General features: G+C 49.0%; 1 protein-coding gene across 1 annotated transcript in view; it reads left to right on the forward strand.

Annotated features, from left to right (window-relative positions):
• LOC135508453 (connector enhancer of kinase suppressor of ras 1-like) overlaps positions 1 to 24,282 on the forward strand; it is a 91,374-nt gene that overhangs the window by 15,172 nt on the left and 51,920 nt on the right. The window contains exon 4 of the mRNA XM_064928647.1: positions 7,645 to 7,729. Within this exon, the coding sequence (XP_064784719.1) occupies positions 7,645 to 7,729 (85 nt within the window). The remainder of the gene's footprint in view (positions 1 to 7,644; positions 7,730 to 24,282) is intronic.

Consider the following 24,282-nt stretch of genomic DNA (forward strand, 5'->3'; position numbering starts at 1 on the left):
ACACACACACACTACAGCCTTGTATTACATCAGATTTAGGCATAGTATCATATAGGTAGGGACATTGGACTGTTAGGTCCTGTGACTAGGATTCAGAGTTTCACCCCTGTCTGGGTGTGTATGCAGTGGTCTATGATTTCAATTTATTATAATAATAAGTTATCTGTAATATATTTTCTTAGGCTACAGCTTATTTTTACATTTATTTAACCTTTTATTTAACTAGGCAAGTCAGTTAAGAACAAATTATTATTTACAATGACGGCCTACTCCGGCCAAACCCGGACGACGCTGGGACAATTGTGCGCCGCCCTATGGGACTCCCAATCACGGCCAGATGTGATACAGCCTGGATTCGAACCAAGGACCGTAGTGACACGCATCACGCACCAGGCCTCCTATGCGCCTCCAGGGTCCAGTATGCCCTGTTCCTGCTCCTCGCACTTGCCCTGTGGTGCGTGACCCCAGCCCGGTACCACCAGTGCCGGCACTACGCACCAGGCCTACAGTGCGCCTCGGCAGTCTAGAGCGTCCGGCGACAGTTCACAGTCCGGAACCTCCAACGATGGGCCACAGTCCGGAACCTCCAGCCATGGGCCACAGTCCGGAACCTACAACGATGGGCCACAGTCCGGAACCTCCAACGACGGGCCACAGTCCAGAGCATCCAGCGATGATCCACGCAGCGAGGCTCCCCAGACCGGGGACGACGGCGATGCGCCTCAGTCCAGAGCCTCTGACGATGATCTACGGGTCAGTGCTACAAGAGCGGACTCAGTGTAAAGAAGGGGGGGGGGCTGCTTCCAGAACCAGAGCCGCCACCGAGGTTAGATGCCCACCCAGACCCTCCCATATAGGTTTAGGTTTGCGGCCGGGAGTCCGCACCTTTGGGGGGGGTACTACTGTCACGCCCTGACCTTAGTTATCTTTGTTTTCTTTATTATTTTGGTTAGGTGAGACAAGGGTGGTTGATTTAGTTTTTTGTATTGTCTAGGTGTTTTTGTCCTGTCTAGGGTTTTTTGTATATCTATGGGGTTTTAGTATGTCTAGGTATATGCAGGTCTATGATGGCCTGAATTGGTTCCCAATCAGAGACCGCTGTTTATCGTTGTCTCTGATTGAGGATCCTATTTAGGTTGCCATTTTCCATTTTGGTTTTGTGGGTTATTGTCTATGTGTAGTTGCCTGTCAGCACTCGTGTCTTATAGCTTCACGTTTGTGTTGTTAGTTTGTTTAGTGTTCTTCGTGTAAATAAAGAAGAATGTATTCTTATCACGCTGCGCCTTGGTCTCCTCTATACGACGAACGTGACAGGCAGACAGCAATGTAGTGCGCTGCCAACCCACAGCTCTCTGCAGTCCTCCCCCAACAGTAAGGCTAGCCTATTCTCATCAGAGATATTTTGAATCCTTGAATAAGGGTTTCAAATTGGGGGAACGGAAACTAATTGGTTTTTATTTTTTTGTACAATTTGTCAGGAAATGCAGCTCTGTCTCAGGTTCTGCTGTGGTGCAGTGGTTGCACAGTCTTTCCTCTACAGGGAGCCAGGTTTTCCTGTGTCTACCCATCTCAATGGCAAGGCTGTGCTCACTGAGCCTGTACTAAGGTTTTGATCATTAACCATGGTCAAATTGTTTGTTATTTTGTACTGTCCATCTAGGGCCCGATAGTACTGCATTTTGCTTTGTTCTTGTGTTTCCAAGTTAATGTAGTTTTGACTGTGTTGTAATTTGGTTTATTCTGATGAGGGTCCTGAGGTTGCATTGTGTTAGTAGAATAGGTTTGTGAACTCAGCCCCAGGACCAGCTGAATGAGGGACTATTTTCTTTGCTCAGCTCTTGGCACTGCAGGGCTTGGTAATGATATGAGAGGGGGATCATACTTTTGGAGAAATGTCCTCTGGTCTGATGAAACAAAAATAGAACTGTTTGGCCATAATGACCATCGTTATTTTTGGAGGAAAAATTGGGAGTCTTGCAAGCCGAAGAACACCCTCCCAACCGTGTAACACGAGGGTGACTGCATCATGTTGTGGGGGTGCTTTGCTGCAGGAGGGACTTGTGCACTTCACAAAATAGATGGCATCATGAGGCAGGAAAATTATGTGGATATGTTGAAGCAACATCTCAAGACATCAGTCTGGAAGTGAAAGCTTGGTTGCAAATGGGTCTTCCAAATGGACAATTACCCCAAGCATACTTCCAAAGTTGTGGCAAAATGGCTTAAGGACAAGAAAGTCAAGGTATTGGAGTGGCCGTCACAAAGCCCTGACCTTAATCCTATAGAACATTTCTGGGCAGAACTGAAAAAGCGTGTGTGAGGAAGGAGGCCTACAAACCTGACTCCGTTACACCAGCCCTGTCAGGAGGAATGGGCCAAAATCCACCCAACTTATTGTGGGAAGCTTTTGGAAGGCTACCCAAAGCGTTTGACTCAAGTTAAACCATTTTAAAGGCAATGCTACCAAATACTAATTGAGTGTATGTAAACTTTGTGATGTGATGAAAGAAATAAAAGCTGAAATAAATCACTCTTTACTATTATTCTGACATTTCACATTCTTAAGAAAAAGTGGTGATCCTAACTGACCTAAGACAGGGAATTTTAGTAGAATTAAATTTCAGGAATTGTTAAAAACTGAGTTTAAATGTATTTGGCTGTGTATGTAAACTTCCGACTTCAACAGTGTGTGTGTGTGTGTGTGTGTATATATGTGTATGTATATATATATTGTGCCAACTAGTATAATGTACAAATGACAGTGGGATAAATAAACAGCTCAATGCATTTACATTGGTGACCTCTTACCCATTTCTATCCTAATTGTCAGGACCCGGTTTCGAACCTGGGTCTCCGGAGTGAGAAACAGTCACTTAACCAACTGAGCCACGAATAGACAGCAGAACCCAGAAGATGAGGCAGACACAGCAGTACTTAAGACGGTGTATTTAATAAAGAAAAAATCCTAAAATACAAAAATGGCAAATCCAAAAGGTGGTAGGTAAAACACAAAAGAACTCAAAAGAAACTCACCAAAAATAAACAAAAACAAAAAACAGAATACCACAAGAACGTGAATCGACAAGAGCACACAGAACACTAGGGTAGGGTGCTAACATACAAACACAGAGCACAGAACTGAGGGAAACAAAGGGTTTAAATACAATCAGGGGAAACGAGACACAGGTGCAAACAATAATGGGGATCAAGGGAAAAACACAGGGACAAAAAGCACAATGGGGACATCTACTGACAAAAACCCGGAACAACCCTGGCCAAATCCTGACAGAATCCCCCTAGGAACGGCTCCTGACGTTCCTACCAGCTCTCTCAGGGTGGAGGACCCTGAACTGACGAATGAGGTCAGGGTCCAGGATGTCTTTGGCAGGAACCCAGGAGCGCTCCTCAGGACCGTAGCCTTCCCAGTCCACCAGATACTGCCAGGACCGCTGCACCCGGCGGGAATCCAGTATCCGGTGGACATAAGCCGGCTGGCCTCCAATGACACGAGGCGGAGGGGGAGGTCTGTCTGCCGGGACAAGGGGAAAAACAACAGGTTTTAACAATGACACATGAAATGTGGGATTAATCTTAAGGGATCTGGGTAAGTGTAGGCGATAAGAAACTGGGTTAACTCTCCTGGCAACCTTGAAGGGACCGATGTATTTTTGGGACAGCTTGCAAGACTCCACCGTAGAGGTAAGTCTCTTGTGGAAAGCCAGACTCTCTGGCCGGGCGCAGGGTAGGCCCGGGACGGCGACGTCTGTTGGCTTGTTGTTGATACCTCTGTGAGGAACGCATCAGATTAAGACGGGTCTTCCTCCACATAAGCCGACAGCGTCTGACGAATCTCAAGGCTGAAGGCACTCTGACTTCTGCCTCCTGGTCCGGGAACAATGGAGGAGCATAGCCAAACTGACACTCGTGCGGGGACATACCAGTGGAGGAGGAGCGCAAGGTGTTGTGCGTGTATTCGGCCCAAACAATAAAGGATGACCATGTGGACGGGTTGTCACGAGTCATACATCGGAGGGTGGTTTCCAGCTCTTGATTCATCCTCTCTGTTTGGCCGTTGGACTCCGGATGGTACCCTGAAGATATGGGGGCTTCTGCCAGTCTGAGTTGGCAGAAGGCCTTCCAAAACCTTGAGGCGAACTGGGGACCTCTGTCAGAAACCACATCTTGAGGAATGCCGAAGACTCGGAACACATGATTAATTACCAACTCAGCCGTTTCCTTGGCAGAAGGTAACTTAGTCAGAGGGACGAACCTGGCCGCCTTTGAAAACCTGTCGATTATGACTAGGATAGTAGTATTGCCATGGGATGGAGGAAGTCCAGTAATAAAGTCCAATGAGATATGGGACCAGGGTCTGTGGGGAACAGGTAAAGGGTGAAGGAGTCCTTGAGGGCGGAGGTGAGAAGATTTGCCCTGGCAGCACACGGGGCAGGCATTGACGAAAGTGGCAACGTCTTCTCTTATGGTAGGCCACCAGAACTTACGCTGGATGAACTCCAAGGTGCGACCTACGCCCGGATGACAGGTGAGGCGAGAGGAGTGCCCCCACAGAAGGACCTGAGTCCTCACTGCCTTGGGGACAAACAACCGATTGGCAGGGCCTCCTTTAGGGTCCGGTTCGCTAGCTTGAGCACGTCTCACGGTATCCTCAACTTGCCACGAGATCGGAGCCACAATCTTAGCAGCAGGAAGGACAGGCATGTCCGTGTCATCTCGAATGGCAGGAGCGTAGACTCGGGACAGGGCATCCGGTTTGAGATTCTTCGACCCGGGCCGATAGGTGAGGATAAACTGGAATCGATTGAAGAAAAGAGACCATCTAGCTTGTCTAGAGTTCAATCGCTTCGCCTGCTGGATATACTCCAGATTTTTGTGGTCCGTAAGCACTTGAAACGGGTGAGAAGCCCCCTCGAGCCAGTGTCTCCATTCCTTCAATGCCATCTTAACCGCTAGGAGTTCACGATCCCCCACATCGTAGTTCCTCTCAGTCGGGGTAAGCCGGTGTGAGAAGAAAGCGCACGGATGAAGCTTCTTGTCTTCACCCCTCTGAGACAGGACAGCTCCAACACCAACCTCTGATGCGTCTACCTCCACCACAAATGGTTCATCCGTAGTCGGTAGTATCAGGATGGGAGCAGAGAGGATGCGCTGCTTGAGTCCTTGGAAGGCCGTCTCAGCTTCTCTTCCCAAAAAAACCTTGCATTGCCACCTTTGGTTAAAGCTGAGAGAGGAGCTGCCACCAAACTGAAGTTCTTGATGAACTTGCGGTAAAAGTTTGTGAAGCCCAGGAAACGCTGAACATCCTTAACGGATTTGGGGGTGGGCCAATCCGCTACCGCCCCTACCTTCCTAGGGTCCATTTGGATTCGACCGGGTTCCACTACAAATCCCAGAAATTGTACTCGGGATGAATGGAATTCACATTTTTCCGGCTTAACGTACAGATGGCTGTCCAGGAGGCGTTTGAGTACTTGTCTGACATGCTTAGTGTGTTCTTGAAGGGAGCTCGAAAAGATGAGGATGTCATCCAAGTAAACGAACACAAATATGTTAAGCATATCCCTAAGCACATCGTTTATGAGCGCTTGGAACACCGCTGGGGCGTTGGTCAGGCCGAAGGGCATCACCAAGTATTCATAGTGACCAGTAGGCGTGTTGAAAGCGGTCTTCCACTCGTCACCAGGTCTGATCCGCACAAGATGGTATGCGTTCCGCAGGTCAAGCTTAGTGAAAACAACTGCTTCCTGGAGCAGCTCGAAGGCTGTGGCCATAAGGGGTAGCGGGTAACGGTTACGGACGGTTATGTCATTGAGTCCCCGGTAGTCGATGCAAGGACGTAACCCACCATCTTTCTTGGCCACAAAGAAAAACCCTGCTCCCGCCGGGGAGGTTGATGGACGCATGAGGCCTGCTTCCAGAGAGTCCTTGATGTAGGTATCCATAGCAGCTCGTTCGGGTGGAGATAGGGAAAAGATCCGACCCCTGGGGGCAAGTGCCCGGAAACAGGTCGATGGGGCAATCGTAAGATCTATGGGGTGGTAGCATGGTGGCCCTCTGTTTGCTAAACACCAGTTTGAGGTCATGGTAACACTCGGGAACTCGGGTCAGGTCGATGGATTCTAAAGACTCGGGAGTAGAACTCCGGGAATTCTGGAAAATACAAGTAGCTTGGCACGTAGGACCCCACTGCTTGATAGTGCCCACAGACCAGTCGATGTGAGGGTTATGGCTGTGAAGCCAGGGGTATCCAGGACGAGAGGGAACTCGGAACAGGAGATCAAATGAAAGTTCATCAATTCCTGGTGTTGTGAAACTGAAAGTCTCAAGGAGGTAGTGACATGAGTGACAAGTCCAGATCCCAAAGGGCTTCCATCCAATGTAGTAACCCTCATGGGGTCACTTAGAAGTTCAGAGGGAACGCCATTCTCCTTCGCCCAGACACCATCCATGAAGTTACCTGCGGCTCCAGAGTCTACCAAGGCTTGAAGGTGAAGCTTGTGGTTGTCCCAGGAGAGGGTGACTGGAATGAGCAGACGGGAGTTGGACGGATGGGAGGAGGTTATGTTTCCCGTTACAGTTCCCCCCGGTCTGTACGGGACAGAGCGTTTCCCTGGAGCCCGGGACACGTGGAACGGAAATGGCCCGGTTTTGCCGCAATATAGACAGCGTCGCTCCCTCATCCGGCGGTCTCTCTCAGCCTGGGAGATGCGTCCAATCTGCATGGGTACGTGAACTTGAGGTACTGGGACGGGAACTGTTGCCGGGGTAAGTCGATCAGATATTTGCTTAATGGAAGTCAGCATCTCCGACAGAAGATGAGAATGTCTAGCCATTAAGGCCTCTTGCTGAACCAGGGCGGCTTCGTGGCGTTGGACAGTCTCCTGGTGGTGGGACAGCGTGGCAAAAAGGTCCTGGGAACTGGCTGCCTCTGGGTTCATTTTTGGCTCTGTGTTTCTGTCAGGACCCGGTTTCGAACCTGGGTCTCCGGAGTGAGAAACAGTCACTTAACCAACTGAGCCACGAATAGACAGCAGAACCCAGAAGATGAGGCAGACACAGCAGTACTTAAGACGGTGTATTTAATAAAGAAAAAATCCTAAAATACAAAAATGGCAAATCCAAAAGGTGGTAGGTAAAACACAAAAGAACTCAAAAGAAACTCACCAAAAATAAACAAAAACAAAAAACAGAATACCACAAGAACGTCACCCGGAATCGACAAGAGCACACAGAACACTAGGGTAGGGTGCTAACATACAAACACAGAGCACAGAACTGAGGGAAACAAAGGGTTTAAATACAATCAGGGAAAACGAGACACAGGTGCAAACAATAATGGGGATCAAGGGAAAAACACAGGGACAAAAAGCACAATGGGGACATCTACTGACAAAAACCCGGAACAACCCTGGCCAAATCCTGACACTAATGTTATGTAGGATTGTTCTCATGGGTTGTGTTCTCATGGGTTGTGTTCTCATGGGTTGTGTTCTCATGGGTTGTGTTTTCCTCCATTATGAATGCATCATTTGAGTCTTTAATGACATTGAAATCTGCACATTTAATTTTATTTCTAGATTCAATAAATGTATCCCTTTCTTCATTGGTCCATCTGTGTGTGTCCAGGTACCAGTTTGCCCAGCTGAGTGGTTACACGTCCAGTAGGAACATCATCACCTACTGTAAAGACCTGGGGACCGCAGTACACAAGGTAGTCTACCTCTCCTACTGTAAAGACCTGGGGACTGCTCCTATGTTAAAGACCTGAGTCGTGTTCATTAGGGCACGCAATGGAAAACAATTTTATAATGTTTTGAAACGTAAAGCAAAAAGGAGTGTTTCTTATTGGACTGTTATTTGTTATGTCCATGTAGTCCCTCCTTGTTTCAGTCTGTTTTCTTGCATTTGTTACCTATTGAACACAACCCAGTGTTCCAGCATGGCTGTTTTCATTGTACAGGTGTTCACTGCTGAATGAATGAATGACTGTCGAGTAACCTGACCAGGAAAAACTGGTCTTTATTAACATTGATTGAATGGCCTTGAGGTGAATTACATCTGAATTAGATTCCTAGTTGGACCAAACAATACTTAGCAGACACATTTTATCTTTGGAGGAGGCGTACGCAAGGCAGGCTGGAGGAACCACCAGTGTGTTTGTGTTGCTGCTTTCAACAGCCACCTAACACCAATGATGTAAAATACTTAAGTACTAATAATACTTAATACTTGAAAGTACTAGTCTTTTTTTGGGGTATCTGTACTTTACTATTTATATTTTTTACTACTTTTACTTCACCATATTCCTGAAGAAAATGATGTACTTTTTACTCCATACATTTTCCCTTACATCCAGAAGTACTAGTTGCAGTTTGAATGCTTATCAGGACAGGAAGATGGTCCAATTCACTCACTTATCAAAAGAACATCCCTCGTCATGACTACTGCCTCTGATCTGGCGGACTCAATAAATGCATGCTTCGTTTGTAAATGATGTGCCCCTGGCTCTCTGTAAATAAATAAAAAATAGAAAATGGCGCCGTCTGCTTTGTTTAATTTAAGGAATTTGAAATTATTTTTACTTGTACTTTTACTTTTGATACTTAAGTATATTTAAAACCAAATACTTTTAGACTTTTACTCAAGTAGTATTTTACTGGGTGACTTTCACTTAACTTAATAGACTTTTACTCAAGTGTGACAATTGAGTACTTTTTCCACCGCTGCCCTAACACAGCACAACAGCAAACTCACTCCTCCTATTGGGCAATGCACAGACCAACCACATGCATTCTTTATCTGACTGCATCAAATCAAATGTATTTATATAGCCCTTCATACATCAGCTGATATCTCAAAGTGCTGTACAGAAACCCAGCCTAAAACCCCAAACAGCAAGCAATGCAGGTGTTGAAGCACGGTGGCTAGGAAAAGCTCCCTAGAAAGGCCAAAACCTAGGAAGAAACCTAGAGAGGAACCAGGCTATGAGGGGTGGCCAGTCCTCTTCTGGCTGTGCCGGGTGGAGATTATAACAGAACATGGCCAAGATGTTCAGACTACACTCAATCATTCGACCCACTGAAGAGATGAGTCTTCAGTAAAGACTTAAAGGTTGAAACTGAGTCTGCATCTCTCACATGGGTAGGCAGACCATTCCATAAAAATGGAGCTCTATAGGAGAAAGCCCTGCCTCCAGCTGTTTGCTTAGAAATTCTAGGGACAATTAGGAGGCCTGCGTCTTGTGACTAGCGTACGTGTAGGTATGTATGGCAGGACCAAATCAGAAAGATAGGTAGGAGCAAGCCCATGTAATGCTTTGTAGGTTAGCAGTAAAACCTTGAAATCAGCTCTTGCCTTAACAGGAAGCCAGTGTAGAGAGGCTAGCACTGGAGTAATATGATCCAGTTGTTTGGTTCTCGTCAGGATTCTAGCAGCCGTGTTTAGCACTAACTGAAGTTTATTTAGTGCTTTATCCTGGTAGCCGGAAAGTAGAGCATTGCAGTAGTCTAACCTAGAAGTGACAAAAGCATGGATTAATTTTTCTGCATCATTTTTGGACAGAAAGTTTCTGATTTTTGCGATGTTACGTAGATGGAAAAAAGCTGTCCTTGAAACAGTCTTGATATGTTCGTCAAAAGAGAGATCGGGGTCCAGAGTAATGCCGAGGTCCTTCACAGTTTTATTTGAGACGACTGTACAACCATCAAGATTAATTGTCAGATTCAACAGAAGATCTCTTTGTTTCTTGGGACCTAGAACAAGCATCTCTGTTTTGTCCGAGTTAAAAGTAGAAAGTTTGCAGCCATCCACTTCCTTATGTCTGAAACACAGGCTTCTAGCGAGGGCAATTTTGGGGCTTCACCATGTTTCATTGAAATGTACAGCAGACTCAGGACAACTGAGCTTTGGAGGAAAATGCAGATTTAAAGAGGAGTCCGTAATTTGCTTTCTAATGATCATGATCTTTTCCTCAAAGAAGTTCATTCATCTATTACTGCTGAAGTGAAAGCCATCCTCTCTTGGGGAATGCTGCTTTTTAGTTAGCTTTGCGACAGTATCAAAAATAAATTTCGGATTGTTCCTATTTTCCTCAATTAAGTTGGAAAAATAGGATGATCGAGCAGCAGTGAGGGCTCTTCGATACTGCACGGTACTGTCTTTCCAAGCTAGTCGGAAGACTTCCAGTTTGGTGTAGCGCCATTTCCGTTCCAATTTTCTGGAAGCTTTCTTCAGAGCTGAGTATTTTCTGTATACCAGGGAGCTAGTTTCTTATGACAAATGTTTTAGTTTTTAGGGGTGCAACTGCATCTAGGGTATTGCGCAAGGTTAAATTGAGTTCCTCAGTTAGTTGGTTAACTGATTATTGTCCTCTGACATCCTTGGGTAGGCAGAGGGAGTCTGGAAGGGCATCAAGGTATCTTTGTGTGAGAATTTATAGCACGACTTTTGATGCTCCTTGGTTGGTGTCTGAGCAGATTATTTGTTGCGATTGCAAATGTAATAAAATGGTGGTCCGATAGTCCAGGATTATGAGGAAAAGCATTAAGATCCACAACATTTATTTCATGGGACAAAACTAGGTCCAGAGTGTGACAGTGAGTAGGTGTTGGACAAAACCCACTGATTCGATGATGGCTCCGAAAGCCTTTTGGAGTGGGTCTGTGGACTTTTCCATGTGAATATTAAAGTCACCAAAAATTAGAATATTCTATCTGCTATGCCTACAAGGTCCGATAGCAATTCAGGGAACTCAGTGAGGAACGCTGTATATGGCCCAGGAGGCCTGTAATCAGTAGCTATAAAAAGTGATTGAGTAGGCTGCATAGATTTCATGACTAGAAGCTCAAAAGACGAAAACATATATTTTTTTTTTGTAAATTGAAATTTGCTTTCGTAAATGTTAGCAACACCTTCACCTTTGCGGGATGCACGGGGGATATGGTCACTAGTGTAGCCAGGAGGTGAGGCCTCATTTAACACAGTAAATTCATCAGGCTTAAGCCATGTTTCAGCCAGGCCAATCACATCAAGATCATGATCAGTGATTAGTTCATTGACTATAACTGCCTTTGAAGTGAGGGATCTAACATTAAGTAGCCCTATTTTGAGATGTGAGGTATCACGATCTCTTTCAATAATGGCAGGAATGGAGGAGGTCTTTATCCTAGTGAGATTGCTAAGGCGAACACCGCCATGTTTAGTTTTGCCCAACCTAGGTTGAGGTACAGACACGGTCTCAATGGGGATAGCTGAGCTGACTACACTGACTGTGCTAGTGGCAGACTCCACTAAGCTGGCAGGCTGGCTAACAGCCAGAGCTAGAGGAGTTAGAGCCCTGTCTATGTTGGTAGATAAGATGAGAGCACCCCTCCAGCTAGGATGGAGTCCGTCACTCCTCAGCAGGTCAGGCTTGGTCCTGTTTGTGGGTGAGTCCCAGAAAGAGGGCCAATTACCTACAAATTCTATCTTTTGGGAGGGGCAGAAAACAGTTTTCAACCAATGATTGAGTTGTGAGACTCTGCATGCTCGAAATAGTTTAGGTACCTTGAAGAAGCACAGGTTGACTGTTGATTTTTGTGATAGGAAATTGTGTAAGAGAGGGAGAAGGTGGGTGAATGTGTTTTTAATGTGATCTGTAATGCCAGAGTTAAACTTCAAGTTATAAACTGGTTACTTGTGAAAAAGACAGGCCTGGATTTGTCATAGATAGTGCCTGAGGGAGGAGGGAGGGACTGAGAGAGGGGGAGCATGGGCGGAATGGATTTGTGATCTTCGGGAAAGAGGGGGAGGGGTAGCTGGGGCGGGATGGATTTGGTAATCTTCGGGAGAGGGAGTGAGAGGGGGGTGAGAGAGTTAGCCATCTCCGGGGTAGGGGGAGCAAAGGGCGGGAGGGAGATCTTCGGCGGAGGGAGTGCGTGAGAGACAGTGAGCAGGGGGAGGGGGAGGGGGAGGGGGGACTGATGGAAGGGTTCAGTGGAACTCAACTTGTCGTTCACCTGCTGTGAGTTGCAGTGCAGTCAGACCAATGAGAGACTGATAGAGGGTGAAAGAGAGGACACAGTATTCAGGGAGCAGAGATATCCCTGAGTACAACATTTAGAGCTCTGACTGGCAGCCCTATTTGCAGCTCTGGATAGTTTCCAGACAAAGTAGGTAGATTTACAACTCTGGAGCTTTTTTTTTTTTGATTGAATACTGTAGCGTGGATGTCTGGTTGTGGATGTTTGTTTGGGACTTGCAGTGCTCAAAGTTTCTGTACATTTAGACATTGTGGATCATAATAACACATTTATCTTCTTGTAGAAAATTGCTTTTTTTTTCTCTGTTGCTTTTTAGTCTTGTTTTTGTTGTTTGCACAACACATTAGAGATGTGATAAATAGACTTGACCTCTTCTTCACAAATCAGTGCAAATCTCTTTTTTTAAAAGACTATCAAAGAATGTTCTGTGTGAACACACTCACTACATTCATTGTGCATCCAGAAAATGAATAATGACACATTTGTTGTAGCCAATTGGTGAATATGACTGACTCTGAGTAAGAACCATGGGCTGGTCATACTATTTCTATGGTTAGACTCCCCCTCACCAGGAAGGAAGGAAGCTGGGAAGTGACTATCTGCTGAAGGTTACATTGAAACAATTAGGCTGATGGCTTCTTGTCCAGCCAAGTTCTGGCTTTCTGACTTGTTAGTTGTTTTTTGTTGTTGTATGAAAAGCTGTCTAAACTGTAGGACTCAAGGTAATTAGTAAGTGAAACTTGGTCCTTACGCCAGACTGTTTTGACGGTAGTCTGCTCTGTGCTGGAGGCGATGAGAGGTTTGATTACTGGCCATTGTTTGGTTGGTTCCTGTTTTTGGATCCGATGAGCAACCACTGCTTGTTTCTGCTGTATGTTTAGGAGTCAGATAGTCATAGGCCTTATTCAACTATGATAGAGGACTGTGTACCACAGAGAGGGTGTGTGTGTGTGTGTGTGTGTGTGTGTGTGTGCTACAGAGAGGGATTGTGTGTGTGTGTGTGTGTGTGTGTGTGTGTGTGTGTGTACTACAGAGAGTTGCTGAGGTATCAGATATCAGGGGGATCCAAAATACAGGTGCTTGTGGAAGGCAGTTTTGTAAGTACGCCCCCTTGAGTCTTAAGACAAGATAGAGGATTTATAAGAAGAAAGAAACTGAGACTTACTGGTGTCTTTCATTGGATTGAGGTTTTATATAGTTTCCTTGTAAAGTGTATATGGCTGTAGTTTCTAAGAATTTCTATTAGACCTAATAAGAACATGCTAGAATAGGGCCGACAACCTCACAACTGACTAAACACATCCACACAGGTGAGTTGGTCCTCTCTCTGGCCATCTCGCTCTCTGGCCATCTCGCTCTCTGCTCGTCTCGCTCGCTCTCTCTCTCTCTCATCTCTCTCTGCCCATCATTATCAAGTTCCAGCTCTGGAAAGGTCAGTAGAATACACACACGCGCACACACAGTCACGTACACACACACACACCCCACCACCCTCATCTGTGTGCAGCAAGTTAGCCCTTGGCTAAGAAACTTAAATGTCAAATCTCTTGTGACCTTGTTTCAGAGAGGCAGGCTTTGAATGATAATGCTCCCATTATTACATTGCTTGTTTCTGGAGAATTGGTTCATCTGTAACAAGGACCAGACGGATCATGTTTGGCCCAAATGACACCCCATTCCTATATAGTGCACTACTATGGACCAGAGCCCTATGGGCCGTGGTCAAAAGTAGTGCACTATGTAGGGAATAGGGTGCCATTTGGGCTGCAGACCATGTCTCCTAGGGCCCTTCTAGAAAATAAATAACTCTTCCATTTCCTGCCTGTATAAAAACACAGAAGTTTGTATGTGTGTGTGTGTGTGTCTCTTTCTGTGCGTGTGTGTGTCTCTCTCTCTTTCTCTGTGTGTGTGTCTGCCTCTCTCCCCACTCATGGGGTTTATTTTCTCCGGTGCCTTGAAGGGTTGTGCGGGGCCATGAGTCAGCTGCTGTGATCCTAGGAGTCCTCCACTTCTCCACTACTGGCTCTGTAGGACTGGAGAGGATAGGCTCGCACACTACTAGACAACAACAAGCAAAGTCCATTACAGAGAGAGAGAGAGAGCGAGAGAGGAGTACACAGAGAGCGTGGGCGATAGTTACATTGAGAATTTCTGTGAGCATGGAGAGAGGATCAAGAAAGAATTGTTTGAAGGAGTTGTATTGAGGTATGTGACAATGAGATGATGTAATGCTGTTTGTTTACATTGATTGAATGTTTTCCAATGGCCTTTTAGTGACACACAATCTTGACAGTAAAGGCTACTGTAGTTAAGAACGTGATATGGCTTTTCTAAGATGTGATACAGGACTTTCTTGATGCCTCTGTTCACCAACAGAAGTGTTATTATTCAATGATCATACCCATTGATGATCATACCCATTGATGATCATACCCATTGATGATCATACCCATTGATGATCATACCCATTGATGATCATACCCATTGATGATCATACCCATTGATAGAGTTTTGACTCTTGCTGGTTGACCAATGCACCTTTTTATTCACAATTGTGGTGAAGTTTTATAGTATGATTTTTATCTGATTAGTTTTGCTGTAACCAGAAATAATTGTTCTGGTTAGTTAGTGGTCTGGTTGAGGTGCTAATGAACGCACTGAGCAAGAGCACTGAGCAAGCTCAACAAAGAAGACGTATTTTTAGCATATATTTTTACCAACTTGTAATGAATTTCAATGTCTTTTCTATGTATTTTAACGTCTTTTTAACGTCTTTTCAACGTTTTGTGCGCATGAGGTGGTTGGTGAGTTAATGATTATAAGTGTGCAGCTCGTTGCCATATTCCAGTATAAGTAACTGAGCAGGGTTCGGGATGTTACTTTCTAAATGTAATCCGTTACTAGTTACCTGTCCAAAATTGTAATCAGTAACGTCATTTTTGGATTACCCAAATTTGGTAACATAATCTGATTCACTTTCTGTTACCTTTTGGATTAGTTTCCTCTTATGAGGTACTAGAAGAAGACAAAATGATCCATCAAACGTATTTGATGTGTCATCATATTGATCTCTGACATCATAATGGTCTCTGACATCATAGTAGTCTCTGAATTCTGGTCAGTCCCGCTCAGGTAGAACAAACTTAAACCTGCACCTTTTTCCAGTGCTGAATTGAATGTCTTTAAGAAAACAGAAAGGTGTCAATGTATTTATTTTCTCGCCAACATCCTTAATGGAAAAGTAATCCAAGAAGTAATCATCTAGTTTTTCAAAAGTATATGTAATCTTATTTTTTTTTTTTTTTCTGGTAACGGATTAAAGTTGCAGTTTATCAGCTACTCCCCAACCCTGACCATGAGCTTGGTTCAACGGACACCAGTGTCAACACCAGGTGCCTGATGATGACTATTCGCTTTGACCACTCATACTACGGTATACAATGAAGGGACATGAGCCATTTCAATCAGATATGTATTGTTTCTAGCCAGCTCTTTATGCAATTGTCATGATGGTGTTTGGCTTTACAATGACAATGGACTAGGCTAAATAACAGACAGATCTGGGACCAGGGCAGAGACAGATCTGGGACCAGGGTAGACACTGACCGATCTGGAACCAGGGTAGAGACTGACCGATCTGGAACCAGGGTAGAGACTAACCGATCTGGAACCAGGGTAGAGACTGACCGATCTGGGACCAGGGTAGAGACTGACCGATCTGGGACCAGGGTAGAGACTGACCGATCTGGGACCAGGGTAGAGACTGACCGATCTGGAACCAGGGTAGAGACTGACCGATCTGGAACCAGGGTAGAGACTGACAGATCTGGGACCAGGGTAGAGACTGACAGATCTGGGACCAGGGTAGAGACTGACAGATCTGGGACCAGGGAAGAAACTGACAGATCTGGGACCAGGGTAGAGACTGAAAGATCTGGGACCAGGGTAGAGACTGACAGATCTGGGACCAGGGTAGAGACTGACAGATCTGGGACCAGGGTAGAGACTGACATCTGGGACCAGGGTAGAGACTGACAGATCTGGGACCAGGGAAGAAACTGACAGATCTGGGACCAGGGTAGAGACTGACAGATCTGGGACCAGGGTAGAGACTGACAGATCTGGGACCAGGGTAGAGACTGACAGATCTGGGACCAGGGTAGAGACTGACAGATCTGGGACCAGGGTAGAGACTGACAGATCTGGGACCAGGGTAGAGACTGACAGATCTGGGACCAGGGTAGAGACTGACAGATCTGGGACCAGGGTAGAGACTGACAGATCTGGGACCAGGGTAGAGACTGACAGATCTGGGACCAGGGTAGAGACTGACAGATCTGGGACCAGGGTAGAGACTGACAGATCTGGGACCAGGGTAGAGACTGACAGATCTGGGACCAGGTTAGAGACTGACAGATCTGGGACCAGTGGTAAATATGATAAGATCTGGGACAAATTTGACTGAACTGGGCCTTTAAACTACTCAGGGCTTTTGTGTCACACTGATTATTAATGTTTGTGGTGAACTGACATGAGTTGGGACCAGGGTTCTTCCACCCAGACAATGACAGATCTGGGACCAGGGACAACAACAAAGATCTGGGACCATAGACATCAGACATGATTTCTGGGACCATTTAACCTGTCATTTAATCTGGAACCAGTTAAGAACAAATTCAGATCTGGGACCAGGGTAGAGACTGACAGATCTGGGACCAGCCTTTCCCTCAGTTTATAAATCCAAAGTTAGAGATTTCCTGTATAAATGACGATCTGGAACCAGGGTAGAGACTGACAGATCTGGGACCAGGGTCAGTTTTAGGGCCGATCTGGAAACAGGAATAGAGACTGACAGATCTGGAACCAGGTGTTGAATAACTGACAGATCTGGGACCAGGGTGAGAGACTAACACACAGCATCTGGGACCAGGGTAGAGCACACCGATCTGGGACCAGGTAGAGCAATAACGCACCGATCTGGGACCAGGGTAGAGACTGACCGATCTGGAACCGTTATCATTTTCACCATTTCACAGTATTATTCCAACATCATAGTGTGTAAATATATATAAAACACATGAAAGATCAAATTTGACTGAACTGGGCCTTTAAACTACTCAAGGGCTTTTGTGTCACACTGATTATTAATGTTTGTGTGTGAATAACATCACCTCTGCAGTTGAGATAACACACAGCAGACTGTGTTGAATAACTTCCACCTGGCAGTGTGAGAAACAATAACACACAGCAGACTGTTTTGACAAAGCTCACCACATAGACATCAGACATGTCATTTCTGCATTTTCTTTTCATTTAACCTGTCATTTAACTCGGCAACTCAGTTAAGAACAAGCAGACTGTGTTGAATAACTGCACACCGCTGGCAGTGTGAGAAACATAACACATGACCTAACTATGTTGAATAAATGCACACCTCATGTTTGAGTTGTTGTGCCTTGCTCCCAGCAGACTTTATAAATAACTGCACAAGTGTGAACGCTACTTCCAGCAGACTGTATTTCCTGAATAACTGCACAGACTAACAGTCATTTACAATTCATTCTAGATTATTTGATGTGAATGGCTCTACCCTCAGTTTTAGGGCCATCTTTCATTAACTGGAATGACGGCGTATTACGAAAGCAATAACGCACAGCAGACTGTGTTGAATAACCGCACACCTCTGGCAGTGTGAGAAAGCAATAACACACAGCAGACTGTGTTGAATAACTGCACACCTCTGGCAGTGTGAGAAAGCAATAACACACAGCAGACTGTGTTGAATAACTGCACACCTCTGGCAGTGTGAGAAAGCAATAACACACAGCAGACTGTGTTGAATAACTGCACACCTCTGGCAGTGTGAGAAAGCAATAACGCACAGCAGACTGTGTTGAATAACTGCACACCTCTGGCAGTGTGAGAAAGCAATAACGCACAGCAGACTGTGTTGAATAACTGCACACCTCTGGCAGTGTGAGAAAGCATTAACACACAGCAGACTGTGTTGAATAACTGCACACCTCTGGCAGTGTGAGAAAGCAATAACGCACAGCAGACTGTGTTGAATAACTGCACACCTCTGGCAGTGTGAGAAAGCATTAACACACAGCAGACTGTGTTGAATAACCGCACACCTCTGGCAGTGTGAGAAAGCAATAACACACAGCAGACTGTGTTGAATAACTGCACACCTCTGGCAGTGTGAGAAAGCAATAACGCACAGCAGACTGTGTTGAATAACTGCACACCTCTGGAAGTGTGAGAAAGCATTAACACACAGCAGACTGTGTTGAATAACTGCACACCTCTGGCAATGTGAGAAAGCACAAAGCCCAAGGTCCATTTTTATAAAGACTATTTATTATAAATGTAATGCAGACTTTGAATAACTGCACACCTTCTGGCAGTGTGAGAAAGCAGCAACAACAGACTTTGTGAATAAGTCATACTGGCAGTGGGAAAAGGGAACATTGAAGTGCCGGCAGACTGTGTTGAATAACTGCACACCTCTGGCGGGGGCTGTTGTGAACACAGCAGACTGTGTTGAATAACTGAACAGACCTCTGGCAGTGTGCGGGGGCTGTTGTGAACAGCAGACTGTGTTGAATAACTGAACAGAGCTGGGTGGCGGGGCAATGTTGTGAACAGAGCTGTGGTGAATAACTGCACAGAGCTCTGGGTGGCGGGGGCTGTTTGTGAACAGAGCTGGGTGCACACAGCAGACTGTGTTGAACAGAGCTGGGTGGCGGGGGCTGTGTGTGAACAGAGCTGGGTGCCGGGGGCTGTTGTGAACAGAGCTGGGTGGCTGGCAGTGGGGCAATTGTGAAGCAGACTGGTTGAATAACTGGGGCTGTTGTGAACAGAGCTGGGTGGCAGTGGGGCTGACTTGTGAACAGAGCTGGGTGGCGGGGGCTGTTGTGAACAGAGCTGGGTGGCAGGGGCTGTTGTGAACAGAGCTGGGTGGAGGGGGCTGTTGTGAACAGAGCTGGGTGGCGGGGGCTGTTGTGAACAGAGATGTGGGGCGGGGGCTGTTGTGAACAGAGCTGGGTGCCGGGGGCTGTTGTGAACAGAGCTGGGTGGCGGGGGCTGTTGTGAACTGAGCTGGGTGGCGGGGGCTGTTGTGAACAGAGCTGGGTGGCGGGGGCTGTTGTGAACAGAGCTGGGTGGCGGGGGCTGTTGTGAACAGAGCTGGGTGCCGGGGCTGTTGTGAACAGAGCTGGGTGGCGGGGGCTGTTGTGAACAGAGCTGTGTGGCGGGGGCTGTTGTGAACAGAGCTGGGTGGCGGGGGCTGTTGTGAACAGAGCTGGGTGACGGGGGCTGTTGTGAACAGAGCTGGGTGGCGGGGCTGTTGTGAACAGAGCTGGGTGGCGGGGCTGTTGTGAACAGAGCTGGGTGGCGGGGGCTGTTGTGAACAGAGCTGGGTGCGGGGGCTGTTGTGAACAGAGCTGGGTGCGGGGGCTGTTGTGAACAGAGCTGGGTGCCGGGGGCTGTTGTGAACAGAGCTGGGTGCCGGGGGCTGTTGTGAACAGAGCTGGGTGGCGGGGGCTGTTGTGAACAGAGCTGGGTGGCGGGGGCTGTTGTGAACAGAGCTGGGTGGCGGGGCTGTTGTGAACAGAGCTGGGTGGCGGGGGCTGTTGTGAACAGAGCTGGGTGCCGGGGGCTGTTGTGAACAGAGCTGGGTGGCGGGGGCTGTTGTGAACAGAGCTGGGTGGCGGGGCTGTTGTGAACAGAGCTGGGTGGCGGGGGCTGTTGTGAACAGAGCTGGGTGACGGGGGCTGTTGTGAACAGAGCTGGGTGGCGGGGGCTGTTGTGAACAGAGCTGGGTGGCGGGGGCTGTTGTGAACAGAGCTGGGTGCCGGGGGCTGTTGTGAACAGAGCTGGGTGCCGGGGGCTGTTGTGAACAGAGCTGGGTGGCGGGGGCTGTTGTGAACAGAGATGTGTGGCGGGGCTGTTGTGAACAGAGCTGGGTGCGGGGGCTGTTGTGAACAGAGCTGGGTGACGGGGCTGTTGTGAACAGAGCTGGGTGGCGGGGGCTGTTGTGAACAGAGCTGGGTGGCGGGGGCTGTTGTGAACAGAGCTGGGTGGCGGGGGCTGTTGTGAACAGAGCTGGGTGCCGGGGGCTGTTGTGAACAGAGCTGGGTGCCGGGGGCTGTTGTGAACAGAGCTGGGTGCCGGGGGCTGTTGTGAACAGAGCTGGGTGGCGGGGCTGTTGTGAACAGAGCTGGGTGGCGGGGGCTGTTGTGAACAGAGCTGGGTGCCGGGGGCTGTTGTGAACAGAGCTGGGTGCCGGGGCTGTTGTGAACAGAGCTGGGTGGCGGGGCTGTTGTGAACAGAGCTGGGTGGCGGGGGCTGTTGTGAACAGAGCTGGGTGGCGGGGCTGTTGTGAACAGAGCTGGGTGGCGGGGGCTGTTGTGAACAGAGCTGGGTGGCGGGGCTGTTGTGAACAGAGCTGGGTGGCGGGGGCTGTTGTGAACAGAGCTGGGTGGCGGGGGCTGTTGTGAACAGAGCTGGGTGGCGGGGGCTGTTGTGAACAGAGCTGGGTGCGGGGGCTGTTGTGAACAGAGCTGGGTGGCGGGGGCTGTTGTGAACAGAGCTGGGTGGCGGGGCTGTTGTGAACAGAGCTGGGTGGCGGCGGCTGTTGTGAACAGAGCTGGGTGGCGGGGGCTGTTGTGAACAGAGCTGGGTGCCGGGGGCTGTTGTGAACAGAGCTGGGTGCCGGGGGCTGTTGTGAACAGAGCTGGGTGCCGGGGGCTGTTGTGAACAGAGCTGGGTGCCGGGGGCTGTTGTGAACAGAGCTGGGTGGCGGGGGCTGTTGTGAACAGAGCTGGGTGGCGGGGGCTGTTGTGAACAGAGCTGGGTGGCGGGGGCTGTGGCGGGGGGCTGTTGTGAACAGAGCTGGGTGGCGGGGGCTGTTGTGAACAGAGCTGGGTGGCGGGGGTTGTGAACAGTGCTGGGTGGCGGGGGCTGTTGTGAACAGAGCTGGGTGGCGGGGGCTGTTGTGAACAGAGCTGGGTGCCGGGGGCTGTTGTGAACAGAGCTGGGTGGCGGGGGCTGTTGTGAACAGAGCTGGGTGGCGGGGGCTGTTGTGAACAGAGCTGGGTGGCGGGGCTGTTGTGAACAGAGATGTGTGGCGGGGCTGTTGTGAACAGAGCTGGGTGGCGGGGGCTGTTGTGAACAGAGCTGGGTGGCGGGGCTGTTGTGAACAGAGCTGGTGGCGGGGGCTGTTGTGAACAGAGCTGGGTGGCGGGGGCTGTTGTGAACAGAGCTGGGTGCCGGGGGCTGTTGTGAACAGAGCTGGGTGCCGGGGCTGTTGTGAACAGAGCTGGGTGGCGGGGGCTGTTGTGAACAGAGATGGGTGGCGGGGGCTGTTGTGAACAGAGCTGGGTGACGGGGGCTGTTGTGAACAGAGCTGGGTGGCGGGGGCTGTTGTGAACAGAGCTGGGTGCCGGGGCTGTTGTGAACAGAGCTGGGTGCCGGGGCTGTTGTGAACAGAGCTGGGTGGCGGGGGCTGTTGTGAACAGAGCTGGGTGGCGGGGGCTGTTGTGAACAGAGCTGGGTGGCGGGGGCTGTTGTGAACAGAGCTGGGTGGCGGGGGCTGTTGTGAACAGAGCTGGGCGGGGGCTGTTGGGGCTGTTGTGAACAGAGCTGGGTGGCGGGGCTGTTGTGAACAGAGCTGGGTGGCGGGGGCTGTTGTGAACAGAGCTGGGTGGCGGGGGCTGTTGTGAACAGAGCTGGGTGGCGGGGGCTGTTGTGAACAGAGCTGGGTGGCGGGGGCTGTTGTGAACAGAGCTGGGTGGCGGGGGCTGTTGTGAACAGAGCTGGGTGGCGGGGCTGTTGTGAACAGAGCTGGGTGGCGGGGGCTGTTGTGAACAGAGCTGGGTGCCGGGGGCTGTTGTGAACAGAGCTGGGTGGCGGGGCTGTTGTGAACAGAGCTGGGTGGCGGGGGCTGTTGTGAACAGAGCTGGGTGGCGGGGGCTGTTGTGAACAGAGCTGGGTGCCGGGGCTGTTGTGAACAGAGCTGGGTGGCGGGGGCTGTTGTGAACAGAGCTGGGTGGCGGGGGCTGTTGTGAACAGAGCTGGGTGGCGGGGGCTGTTGTGAACAGAGCTGGGTGGCGGGGGCTGTTGTGAACAGAGCTGGGTGGCGGGGGCTGTTGTGAACAGAGCTGGGTGGCGGGGGCTGTTGTGAACAGAGCTGGGTGGCGGGGGCTGTTGTGAACAGAGCTGGGTGGCGGGGGCTGTTGTGAACAGAGCTGGGTGGCGGGGCTGTTGTGAACAGAGCTGGGTGGCGGGGCTGTTGTGAACAGAGCTGGGTGGCGGGGGCTGTTGTGAACAGAGCTGGGTGGCGGGGGCTGTTGTGAACAGAGCTGGGTGCCGGGGGGCTGTTGTGAACAGAGCTGGGTGGCGGGGGCTGTTGTGAACAGAGCTGGGTGGCGGGGGCTGTTGTGAACAGAGCTGGGTGCCGGGGGCTGTTGTGAACAGAGCTGGGTGGCGGGGGCTGTTGTGAACAGAGCTGGGTGGCGGGGGCTGTTGTGAACAGAGCTGGTGCGGGGGCTGTTGTGAACAGAGCTGGGTGCCGGGGGCTGTTGTGAACAGAGCTGGGTGGCGGGGGCTGTTGTGAACAGAGCTGGGTGGCGGGGGCTGTTGTGAACAGAGCTGGGTGGCGGGGGCTGTTGTGAACAGAGCTGGGTGGCGGGGGCTGTTGTGAACAGAGCTGGGTGCCGGGGGCTGTTGTGAACAGAGCTGGGTGCCGGGGGCTGTTGTGAACAGAGCTGGGTGGCGGGGGCTGTTGTGAACAGAGCTGGGTGGCGGGGGCTGTTGTGAACAGAGCTGGGTGGCGGGGGCTGTTGTGAACAGAGCTGGGTGGCGGGGCTGTTGTGAACAGAGCTGGGTGCGGGGGCTGTTGTGAACAGAGCTGGGTGCGGGGGCTGTTGTGAACAGAGCTGGGTGCCGGGGGCTGTTGTGAACAGAGCTGGGTGCCGGGGGCTGTTGTGAACAGAGCTGGGTGGCGGGGGCTGTTGTGAACAGAGCTGGGTGGCGGGGGCTGTTGTGAACAGAGATGTGTGGCGGGGGCTGTTGTGAACAGAGCTGGGTGACGGGGGCTGTTGTGAACAGAGCTGAGTGCGGGGCTGTTGTGAACAGAGCTGGGTGGCGGGGGCTGTTGTGAACAGAGCTGGGTGGCGGGGGCTGTTGTGAACAGAGCTGGGTGGCGGGGCTGTTGTGAACAGAGCTGGGTGGCGGGGGCTGTTGTGAACAGAGATGTGTGGCGGGGGCTGTTGTGAACAGAGCTGGGTGACGGGGGCTGTTGTGAACAGAGCTGGGTGGCGGGGGCTGTTGTGAACAGAGCTGGGTGGCGGGGGCTGTTGTGAACAGAGCTGGGTGGCGGGGGCTGTTGTGCTTCAGCTTGTGGTCCTCTCTCTCTGTGTCTCTCTCTCTCTCTCTCTCTCTCTGTGTCTCTCTCTCTCTCTCTCTCTGTGTCACTCTCTCTCTCTCTCTGTGTCTCTCTCTCTCTCTCTCTCTGATGGCACATGGGGATCACATGTTGGTGGGGTGTCAGCCTGCAATCTGATAGCGCTGAGCGATTAACATTAAGATATATTTTATTTATTTTTTCCGTGAGCCTAACGCGCACATTGCGTTGTTTATCTAGAGATAAATCAGATCAAGTCCGAACTGTGTGATGTTGTTTCCAACTGGAGAAAGTACTGCATAGTTTAGCACAGAACATGTGGTAATTAACTACAATGGCCATAATCCATTGCGCACCGGGATGTTTATTTTTATGCCCCCTACAGTAGATTAGTGTCCGGCAGACACTGCGAGAAGAGAGTACACGGGAGAGGAATAGAAGGCAGTAGCTTTGAGAGGTATCTCTATCTGAAAATACATGATCTAAGTCATCGATACTTTTATGACTGCTGAATACAAACTACGCCTTATTTACTTTTGAAGAACTACTGAAAATAGTGATTTTGTCAGACAGCAGCTCTATAGACATGAGGTGATGACTTGGAATGAAATAATAATTCCTCAACAAAAAACGAATATACACAACAGCTGAAATATTGAATTAAAGGAAAGTAATTGAATCAATGATGGTTAATAAGTGGGGCAGTCACTACCATCATTACACTTTTATTTGATTAGTTTTATTCTGTGTTGTTGCGTCATTGAACTTGCATACTGCATTTTAATGTTTTAAATAATTACTACCAAAAAAAAAAAATGTGAAAACGAACCGACC

This window comes from Oncorhynchus masou, chromosome 21, assembly GCF_036934945.1.
Source record: "Oncorhynchus masou masou isolate Uvic2021 chromosome 21, UVic_Omas_1.1, whole genome shotgun sequence".
Taxonomy (NCBI): domain Eukaryota; kingdom Metazoa; phylum Chordata; class Actinopteri; order Salmoniformes; family Salmonidae; genus Oncorhynchus; species Oncorhynchus masou.